This window comes from Pestalotiopsis fici, assembly GCF_000516985.1.
Source record: "Pestalotiopsis fici W106-1 unplaced genomic scaffold PFICI_Scf_1, whole genome shotgun sequence".
NCBI classification, from domain to species: Eukaryota; Fungi; Ascomycota; class Sordariomycetes; order Amphisphaeriales; family Sporocadaceae; genus Pestalotiopsis; species Pestalotiopsis fici.
This window is the reverse complement of record NW_006917091.1, coordinates 616,683-627,192: the sequence shown is the minus strand read 5'-3', so window position 1 is coordinate 627,192 and position 10,510 is coordinate 616,683. Positions and strand designations below refer to the sequence as shown.

At 50.9% G+C, this 10,510-nt stretch overlaps 5 protein-coding genes across 5 annotated transcripts; 3 read left to right on the top strand and 2 right to left on the bottom strand.

Moving 5' to 3' along the window:
* Positions 1-1,324: 1,324 nt before the first annotated feature.
* On the top strand, positions 1,325-1,981 carry PFICI_00197 (uncharacterized protein; the record flags this gene model as incomplete). Its single annotated transcript, XM_007828778.1, has 1 exon — positions 1,325-1,981. One exon carries the CDS (start codon positions 1,325-1,327, stop codon positions 1,979-1,981), a length of 657 nt encoding a protein of 218 aa, XP_007826969.1.
* A 168-nt stretch (positions 1,982-2,149) lies between these two features.
* Positions 2,150-4,071, bottom strand: PFICI_00196 (uncharacterized protein; the record flags this gene model as incomplete). The annotated part of the gene is made up of 5 exons (XM_007828777.1): positions 2,150-2,348; positions 2,405-2,529; positions 2,582-3,111; positions 3,184-3,921; positions 3,975-4,071. 5 exons carry the CDS (start codon positions 4,069-4,071, stop codon positions 2,150-2,152), a joined length of 1,689 nt encoding a protein of 562 aa, XP_007826968.1.
* Positions 4,072-4,723: 652 nt separating this feature from the next.
* On the top strand, positions 4,724-6,776 carry PFICI_00195 (uncharacterized protein; the record flags this gene model as incomplete). The annotated part of the gene is made up of 5 exons (XM_007828776.1): positions 4,724-4,732; positions 4,783-5,559; positions 5,613-6,044; positions 6,097-6,642; positions 6,696-6,776. 5 exons carry the CDS (start codon positions 4,724-4,726, stop codon positions 6,774-6,776), a joined length of 1,845 nt encoding a protein of 614 aa, XP_007826967.1.
* A 931-nt stretch (positions 6,777-7,707) lies between these two features.
* On the top strand, positions 7,708-9,119 carry PFICI_00194 (uncharacterized protein; the record flags this gene model as incomplete). The annotated part of the gene is made up of 3 exons (XM_007828775.1): positions 7,708-7,773; positions 7,874-8,193; positions 8,252-9,119. The coding sequence occupies 3 exons, from the start codon at positions 7,708-7,710 to the stop codon at positions 9,117-9,119; spliced, it is 1,254 nt and encodes a 417-aa protein (XP_007826966.1).
* Positions 9,120-9,327: 208 nt separating this feature from the next.
* Positions 9,328-10,262, bottom strand: PFICI_00193 (uncharacterized protein; the record flags this gene model as incomplete). The annotated part of the gene is made up of 2 exons (XM_007828774.1): positions 9,328-10,075; positions 10,219-10,262. 2 exons carry the CDS (start codon positions 10,260-10,262, stop codon positions 9,328-9,330), a joined length of 792 nt encoding a protein of 263 aa, XP_007826965.1.
* Positions 10,263-10,510: the final 248 nt, after the last annotated feature.

The following is a 10,510-nucleotide window of genomic DNA, read 5'->3' as shown; positions in this document are numbered from 1 at the left end:
TTAAGTAAAAAAAAAAAAATTCGAAGTGAATATGCAAAAGAAGACAAAAAATAACAAGAGAATAGTCAAGTTATCCAAGCCCACAAACCACCGGCACTCGTCGACCTTCCGGGTGGCGCTAGTAACGTATCACAGCATTCCAGTCATGTTGGCACCGACGTGATCGCCAGCCCTGCTGAGAGGGTATCGCACAAATTCAGGGTTTCTGTGGGAATTGAACCCACTACTGTTGTAGAGACTGTTTGTTCTACATACAACTTGACCAGGCAGCCTGATTCTGCTTTTGTTGGGAATGAAGCCGGCTAATTCAAACAAAGAGACAACCAAGTCCCGCGTTTTCAAATGGTTTTTCATTTGTTTATTTTCTCTATCCCATCAGCGATTCGACTACTCATTCATTATTCCATTTATGCCATTGATAAATGAAGATTTCTGGTTGTTTCATATGTTCTCTACTATTTTCATTTGTCTTGAGATAGGTTCAAGCATCTTTCTACGCATGTTAGTTTGCACTTTACCGCCGTATTATTCAAGAACGTTCGTGTTGCTACAGACTAGGCACGATAGTTCATCTTTGGGCCAGGTCGCACCCTTGGAAAGTCGTGACTGGAACTTCTCAAACACTCATCGTAATTAAATGCATGACTTGTCGTTACCTCTGGCATTTTCAACGTGCTCTATACACTTCTATTGCAAGTAACAGCTTCACCTGGATGGCCGTTCAAATAATATTAGAGACGTCCTCGACAAAGAGCCCCTTAATAAACAGTAAACGTTTCCTCGCTATACTACTTCTCGCCAAAGTGTCAATTATCTTTTCAATGCGTCTTTTCAGAGACACAGAAAGAACATTGACAGATTTATCCTCCAGTTACTATCGGCCACCAAGGTGAATGATGCAAACGAGGAAAATGCAAGAAAAGAAGCCGTTTCCATTTGATCCGCCAGGCCAGGCTACCACGCGTGGCAGGCGCGCGCAGCTCCATCCGCGTTTGCAGTTGGGCTGGTCTAGTTGCGAATTATTTTCTTTAAGTAGTATTAAAGATTTGAAAGGGTGACAAATTCTTCTTCTTCTTTCCTTTCTCTCGTTGCGCTGCCATAGATAGTATTTTTGAGAATACCAGAACCACATTCTTTCTCAATTTTTACATTCGTCGCGCAACAATCACACACATCCACCCGCATAACAAAAACCCCCCCTCTCTCTCACAGTAAGTCCTCTCTCCTTTTCTATGTTCTCTCTCTGTATTCCATCTTTATTTTCTTTCTATTGTTCTTCTCCTTGCCTGTTTTCTCTAAAATTTCTTTCAAGCAGACCATCAAGATGAAGAGTGGAAAGTACACCCTCGTCACATACTTGCCCAAGGCTGGCATGGTATACGGTGCCGTCGCCGTTCTCGGCAAGAACGAGCGCGATCGCGCCGTTCTTCAATTGTTCAAGAGACTGGGCTTCGTCCGCACGGGCGAAACCGATGCCCGCATTCGCGCTGTGGGACGGCGCAGGGTCCAAGAGGCCCTCGTCGGCGTCTTCACCGTGGCCGCAGAGCCCGCCGTCGCCGGCCTGATGGCCAGTGGAGACCAGACAGCCTTCGAGGCTGCTGTACAGGAACGAACCCCGTGGGCTCGAGACCGAGCCATGGATCCGCGTATCTTCGCGGAGCTCTTTGCCGTGCTCGTCGAAGCCAGACACCGCTGGTACTCACACCCCCGCGTCCCCCACAGCTTCCAGGACCATTCCGACCTGGCCAAGGCCATCGATAGGTACCTGGAGCAGCAGAGCGACTGGGGTCGCCAGCTTTTTGAGCTGGTGCACGGAGGAACACCCCTGGGAGAGGAGGAGGAGGGGGAGGAGGAGGAGGAGGAGGAGGAGGAGGAGGAGATGAAGGATGACGAGGAGATGGAGGAGGACGAGAAGGAGGAGGTCATGGGAGATGCCCAGGCCGTCGATGACGACGAGGACGATGCAATGGATATGGACTAGGGAGAGTTTTTTTTTTGAGGACGATTGCTCAGCGTCTCTTTTTTCTCTCTCTCTTGTTTTTTTTTCTCTGAATTTTCTTTCTGCTTTTCATGACATCAATACACCAAAAACACTCAAAAGCCATATTGCGTCTACAAAAAGTGAAATGTGATATCTATGTCTGTAAATCTACAACTTGGATGACTGTCCATCCTTCTTTGCCAAAAGTCTGAGGTCCTTCCTCAAGATCTTGCCCGAGGGGCTCTTTGGGATCGCGTGGATGAAGACGACCCCTCCTCGGAGCTGTTTGTACTTGGCCACTTGCTTGGCCACGAAGCTCTTGATCTCCTCGGCAGAGATTTGTTTCTCGTCGGCTACGACGTAGGCGCTGATACAGGTGAGTGACAATTTCAAACAGAATTGATAGTGCAAAGAAGATCTTACCGAGGAAGCTCTGTGCCTTCGCCAGCAACACCGATCACAGCGGCATCCAGAATCTTTGGGTGAGAAAGCAGAATGGCCTCGAGCTCGGCTGGGGCAACCTGAGTGCCCTTGTACTTGATGAGTTCCTGGTAGATGTGAGCACGTTGCTAACAAGTTGGGATGACAGAAACAGCATACCTTCTTTCGATCAACAATGTAGAGCCAGCCGTCTCTAAACACACCAATATCACCCGTGTAGAACCACCCGTTCTTGAAAGCTTCTGAATCCGCCTTGGGGTTGTTCCAGTACCCCTTGATGACCAGCGGTCCGCGGACCAAGATCTCGCCCTCCTTGCCTGGTTCAACGTCGTTGCCATCTTCGTCAATGAGCTTGGCATCGTGACTGGGAACCAAGCCGCCAACAGTCCCAGGGCCGAGATCTGTCCGGTCGATGGGAACAGTCGTAATACTACCGGTCGTCTCGCTGAGACCCCAGGTCTGACGCAACTTGGTGGTGCCTCTTCCCAGCTTCTTGCTGACTTCGACTTGCAGGTCCTCGCCCATTGGCGCCGCTCCAGCAATAGCATCGACCCAGGTGTCGAACTGATCCGTCACCAAGGGTGACTTTGAGATCAACAGATAGATTGGTGGTACGCTGAAGCCGGACGTGGCTTGGTACTTCTTAAAATACTCGCAGAACTTGACAAAGTCAAATCTCGGCATCCAGTCTGATTGTAAGTATTTGTCAGTCACCAAATCTTTAGGAATTCTTCTCATCTGCCACCAGTCAAAGCACTTACATAAAGTTCCTCCCATGTACACCGAATTGACGAGGTAGCCTTGAACACCTGCGATATGGGCGACTGGAAGATGGCCCAGTCCGACATACCGAAAGTCCTTTGGCCGATGTGTCGCATTGAACTCCTTGATGGGTTCCAACAGAAGGGTGCCACCGGAAACGAGATTTCGGTGGGAAAGCTTCATGGCCTTGGGAAGACCAGTTGTGCCGCTCGAGAACAAGAGGCAGACGACGCTGTACTCGAGCTCGCGGCGGTCCGTGATGCGCCTCCACTCCAACAATTGGTTGGGGATGGGGATCTTTGTGCCGCTCACCGCTTCAAAGAGCTCCAGCTCCTTCTCGCCGCGGTACGAGATGATCTTGTTGAGTGGGAAATCCACCTTCTTGGCCGCCGCGATGGCATTGGCCTGAGTGTCCGGGTTGCAGAGGATGATCTTGGGAGTGGTCTGCTTCAGCTGAAATGCGAGCTCATCCGGAGTGGCACCAGGACTGGTGGAAGAAAAGATGCCCTCGGCAGCCACTGTACCATAGAACATGAGAGGCAAAAGATAGTGTCCGGTGGATATCGTAAAGACTACATCTTTGCTCGGACCCGAAGCACCAATGCCAAACCGGTTCCGGAGTACGTGGGCAAGCTTCTTCAAGTCTTGCCGTAATTTGCCCTTGGTGACATGGTTGGAGGGTTCCGCGGCATCCGCATGGAGAATAGTACCATCGGGTTGATAACACTGTTGTGATTCTAGAACTGCGTGTAAGTGGAAGGCCTCTATGATGGGGTGAATTGAATCTCACCAAACAACAAAGTCAAGACATCAAGATCGGGGACTTCCATATTCCGCCAGGGCTTGTAAACAATGCCCTCGCTTGTCCTCTCGACTATTGAAGCCATGGTTGCGGAAGTCTAGGTCTAAAGTTGTACGGGCTTTCTAGAGGATCAATGACACGCTTTGTTTGTCGTTAACTTGTCTGTAACTTGTTGCTATTCTCAAGAAGATGCAGAAATTCATTATGGAGAAAGAAAATCGTGACAAGAGGGCCCGCCCTCTCATTCTCAAGGAATTATTACTCCTGGCTCTGTCCCTTTTCGGGGTCAGAGACAAGGGCGTCAGTAGCGGACAGCCAATGATGGCAGTTGTGACCATCCCCCGCATTCTCCAACTTGCCAACCTGGAGTAACTGGGGGAGGGCGGAGAGGCTCTGTGCCTCGGTACACCAAGCCATGTAGATCCTTTACTGATTACATACAAGGCTTACACGGTTGGCTGTCTTGGGAAACTACCTGCACGACGAGGCATTCATAGTAGTGTTTGAAGCAAACATGGATGATACGCAAGCCATGGCCCATGGGGTCTCCAGAGGCGATGAGTTGCCATTATTGGTTGCAACCGAGGCTATTGATGAGTAGAGTTTGCGGTTCATGGATAACCCGAAAGGTTAAACAATCATATTGAAATAAGCCTTGATTCTATATATAGTTCAATATTACCGTGTTTTTACTCTATATTGCCAATGGTAGTGGGTTACGGGCGTGCTTGTTAGAAATGGCCGAGGTATGCGGTTACTACTATGAACGTCGATTTAAGCTTGCGGGGCATGCCAGCTGACAGCCAGGTGGAGTTTGTCCACCGCTGGTGCCGCCACGCGAATCGGGAATGGGCAATTTTGGCGGGCGCATCTTCAGATTACCAAATTGCAACAAGACTTTGATGCTCGACTGAAGCGTCTTAAAGCCATGTGCGGAATTCATGGCCTGGTCACAGTGCACTCGGGCCAAGAGCTATCAGCAAATTTGAAAGAATCACTGGCGAACCGCGGCCCCGATTTCCTGGGTCAGGTCACACGCTCCGTGTCTTCAGACTCTCAAGAAGAGCCTCTCATCTCGCTCACTTTTACATCCACGGTACTAGCGCTGAGAGGCGACCATCTCGCCAAGCAACCATTCGAGCACCCGGAACACGGTTCTGTTCTCTGCTGGAACGGTGAAGCATGGAGAATTGATGGTCAGGCTGTTGAGGGCAACGACGGCGAGGAAATCTTTGCCCGGTTAGCAGCCAATGCTCTCGTAGAAGATGAGCAGCGTCGCTCATACACCATTGACGTTTTGAGACAGATACAAGGTCCTTTTGCCTGTCTTTACTATGATGCACCGGGCAAGTGTCTGTACTATGGCCGCGACCGACTTGGTCGTCGCTCTCTCCTTGTCAACCACTCGGAAGCTGTTGGTGGGATCGCATTCTCGAGCGTGTCCGACTCACAGGTAGCCGATTGGAAAGAGGTCACTGCGGATGGTATCTATGCTATATCATTGAATACTAGCGACGTCAAAAACATTGCCCCCCAAAAATATCCCTGGGTGGCCGAAACTGGAGCTGATCTGGTAAGTGCCAGATGGCCCCTCAAAGGTACTGCCCTCATTCTCATCGTTGATAGGTCTCGAGCATTGGAAGATTCAACAAGATCTTACCGGACCAACATGAAAAGCTCGATCACGACTCCCCTTCTGTTGGCTTAGTTCGCCAGCATCTTGTTGAAGCATTGAAGATGCGCGTGCTCAATGTTCCCAAACCTCCCCTGGTTCCGGGTAGTAACGGCGATGATGATGCACGTGTCGCTGTTCTGTTCTCAGGAGGCCTAGACTGCACCGTTATGGCGCGATTGGCTCATGAGGTAATGCCTAGCTCGCAATCTATTGATCTGATCAATGTTGCATTTCAGAACGCTCGCAAAGCTGCCTCTCAGGAAAATGCATCATCAGCCACACTGGCCGAGGTATATGAGGCATGTCCTGATAGAGTAACTGGTAGACGAGCTTTTGCAGAGCTCAAAGCCGCATGTCCTACACGGCGCTGGCGATTTCTTGCAGTACGACAAACCCAAAAAAGCTGCTTTTGTGACTAGGCTGATCTCTGTACAGGTAAACGTCCCATTTGCGGAAGCCATGTCTCATAGATCACGAGTTGTTTCACTCATGTATCCCCACAATACCGAAATGGATCTTTCCATTGCGCTAGCATTGTACTTTGCCAGCCGTGGAGTTGGTCACCCACAAACAGACCCTGCAGATTCAGAGCCAGTCGCTCATACAGTCCAAACAACAGCTCGTGTACTCTTGTCTGGCCTTGGTGCTGATGAGCTCTTTGGAGGATACTCTCGGCACGAGGTTGCATTCAAGCGCAACGGCTATACCGGGCTGATCGAAGAGCTGAAGCTCGATGTAAGCAGAATCGGTGAAAGAAACCTGGGAAGAGACGATCGGATACTGTCGTGCTGGGGTAAGGAAGTACGCTTTCCATTTCTAGACGAGGATTTCATCAAGTTCTCGATTGAGTGTCCTGTGTGGGAAAAATGCGACTTTGAAAGTCCGACTGATGCATCTGGTATTGAGCCGGCAAAGAGAGTTTTGCGATTGCTCGCGGATCAACTGGACCTCCCATCGACAGCACGCGAGAAGAAGAGAGCCGTAAGTGTTACCGTCACGGAGAACTATACCCTTTCATACTGACATGCTTATAGATACAGTTTGGTGCACGGACAGCCAAGATCGAACAGCTCGCTGGTGGCCCTAAAACAAAGGGAACAGATCTGATATCCTGATCAATAGAATACTCCTGACGGTGATGATACCACAGATACTTCCGAGCTACTTTGCTTCAAGCCATTCACTTCTTGGCTGTGAGTTTCTGCTTGCACAGTAACCCTCCAGGAAGATTGTCTGGTGAGCAAGAGCAATGACGTCGTAAAGGCATGTCTGAGTCAGAGTGATGCTCGTAAATATCCGGAGAAGATATACAAGAGATATACAGAAGAACACGTTAGAAATATCGCAAAGTGAATGCCCAAAGGTGTTTTTTTCATCTTGAAATCTGGTGCAACTGAGGCAGGACCCTGAAAATATAGACAGTTAGGTATTCATATGCCTTTATACGATTTATGTACATATCGCACATGTATGCCCCGCGTTTCCCCGCGTGCCCAGAAGCAGGTCCCAACATTTTAGGACCTCACGGGAGCAGCTGTCCATTCATGACGTCGTCGTAGCTTGACGTCAAATGGGCCAAGTCTGCCTCCCTCAGGCTAAACCGTTCACCACAAGCTTGCTCCCTTCCAAGCTTGAAACTTCTCTTAGTTTGCTGGTTCGCGTACTTTTCAACCGGGCAGTGCGACGACACGTAGTACGTATTTGTTTCTTGTCAGCTTGGCAACTAGGCTCCATAATTAAACACATCTCCAATATAATCTCCAAGCCCACGTAGCCAGCCAGAGTGGGACCGACTGTTTTCTCCTTTCGCAATTTCCAGCCCTTCTGTTGTCGGCACTCTCTCGACTGTTGCTCCACCAGCATTAGCAGCCTGCAGCTCAGCTTGGGATTCCTTGCTCTTCTTGCTTCCACGTGCGAGGATCATTTGCCAGCTTCTCTGACCCTGCGTCACTCCACAATCCATCCATACCTATCCAGACTCGAGACAAACCAGGATACTGGCAGTAGACACTTTAAACACTTACACTACAATAGACGTCGAACAAAATGTCTGAAGGTCAACAGGCACAGCATCCTCAGGCCACAGGTGCCAGCTGGACGTCATTCATAAAGGTGCGCAAAGTCCCACGTCCAATGTTTTCCGAGTTGTCGCGCTCCCTCCTTCGAACTCCAGCATGAACAAGAGACTAACAAGTGACTGTTTATCATCCAGTCCATCGCATCCTTCAACGGCGATCTGTCGTCTCTGACCGCCCCTCCCTTCATTCTCTCCTCGACCAGTTTGACCGAGTTCAGCTCCTACTGGTGCGAACACCCTGCCGTCTTTGCAGCACCCGCTTCGGAGCCAGACGCAGCAAAGCGAGCTGTCCTCGTACTCAAGTGGTTCTTGACGACCCTGAGGCAACAATACGCCAGCCGAAGCGAACAATATGGCAACGAAAAGAAGCCGCTCAACCCGTTCCTCGGAGAACTCTTCTTGGGCTCATGGCAAGACAATGCTGGCACCACCGAGCTGATTAGCGAGCAAGTGAGGTAAGCAACTAGCATGTAGCTTGGATCAGCGTACGGGAAAGCTTAAACCTTGAGCCAGTCACCACCCGCCTGCGACCGCCTATAGCATCACCAACGACAAATCCGGCGTACACCTCGAGGGCTTTAACGCACAGAAGGCTTCCTTCTCCAAGACGATCAACATCAAGCAGATCGGACACGCTCTTCTGACCGTTCCCAACCCCTCGAAGCCCGGAGAAAAGGACACATACCTCATCACACTTCCATCCCTGCACGTCGAGGGACTCCTGTTTGGAGCACCTTTCATAGAGCTGGACGGCGCCTCATACATTACAAGTTCCACTGGCTTCACTGCCAAGATCGACTACAGTGGCAAGGGTTGGTTGAGCGGCAAGAAGAACTCCTTCACCGCGGTACTCCACCCGACTGGAAAGGAGAAGGAGGTCGTTTACAATGTTTCGGGCCAATGGACCAAGGCTTTTGAGATCCACTCGGGCGCTGCCAAGCACAACAGCAGCAGCAACCTGGTCGACTCATGGGATCCAGCTTTGACTGCCACCAGCAAGTTGATCGTGGCTCCCATTGAGAAGCAGCACCCCTTGGAATCCCGCCGCGCCTGGGCAAACGTTGCCAAGGGCATTGCTAGTGGAGACATGGACTTTGTTGGCAAAGAGAAGACCAAGATCGAGCAAGCTCAGCGTGCCATGCGCAAGAAGGAGCAAGAAGAGGGTCGCATTTGGGAGAGACGGTACTTCACTGCCATGCCGGAAGGTTCTGACGCAGCGCTCAGCACACTTGCCGCGAACGTTGGCATGAGTGAGACGGGAGATTCTGACAAGACTGGTGGCCTTTGGAGATACGACCCGTCCAAGGCTGAGAAGGTCAAGGGCCAGGAGCCCACGGAAGAACAAAAGGCATTATTGGCGACGGAATTGTTGGGGCAGTAGAAAGGCCAATTGCCTATCAAGGCACATGCATACAAGGTGTTGCCATCTTAACACGTATACAACCAATGCGCTATGAGATGAAGGAATACAAGCAATGACCTGACCAAGAAAGTAGCGCTAATTATCCATCAATTTTGTGTTTGTGCCGCATAAACTTTTATAAAGGAAATATATATGTTTAATCTCCTATGCCTACTTAAATGAGCCATCAGATCTGGGGCACTGTTCCCTCTAGAGTAGAGACCAAACTTTCAAGCTCACAAACCACATCTCTATAAATAGCAGCCTGCAACTGCGGCTCACGTAAGTCTTTCCCGAACCCAAAATCGCAGTCTAGACACTGTTGAGTAATCTTCTGGTACCGCGGCCCGAGTCGAGAGCCGCGGTCAGCCAGGTCCGCAATCTTTCTCACCTCGACAACGTCGTCGGGCTGCAGGACGGTCCACTGCCCGATCTGGAGGAGCGCCACGCCCAGGCTATGCATGGTCATATTCCGAATGCCGCATGCGATCTGTGCATCTAGAATCTCGCCGTCCCCGTCACTATTGGTCATAATGGCATCGCAGCAAAGCTCTTGTTTCTGATCGTGGAACGCCTGCGCGCGCCGCTGTTCTCCAGAGAGTTCGGCGCTAATGTGCAGCGTGTTCAACGAGTCGGCCAGGCCGGCATCGGTCGGGAAAAATGACAAGTCCTGCAGTCGCCAGTAGGGCTGGAGCCATGGCGTCGAATGAAACTGAAGCACGCCCTGGACCAGCTTGAGTGCGAGCCGGACCTGCTCGGGCACCGAGAGGGTGCGCTCCACCGGCAGGCGAAAGATGCCGTCGAGCGACGTGGGCGCTTGCAGAGCTTTGGCGTGGAAGCAGTCCCGGTGGTCGCAGCCCGGTTGGCACACGGGCGACAAGTGGTGCCGGAGATCCTCGGGCGTGTCGAGGTAGCCGCCGGTGGGACGGGCATCACTGGTCTTGCAGCAGAGTTGAGAGCAAATGTCTCCCGTCGAGCACAAGTCTGATGCCGAAGAATGCAATGAAGGCACCTGGTCTGGTTCTGGTTCTTGTGAAGCTCTGTCGCACGATGGGACTGCATCATCGGAAAATCTCACTCTTTTCTTGCTCCGTCTCTCCACGTCCACATTTTCTCTTGCATTTTGATCCGTGGTGCCGGGGAGCGAGATTTGGATCAAATGTAGGCTCTGCGATCGCACCACCAGGTCCACCAAGCCACTGTCGGCTACTCGTCAGTCTTGGCCGTAGAAGTATTGATGGGACGATGTCATACTCTTTCACATGAACTCCAGAGCTGGTGCAATAACACAAAATTACCCGAAGATTGCCGTCTGCTTTGGAGTCGAGTAGCAGACGGAGGTCATGGCGTGTATGCTGTGCTTGAAAGCA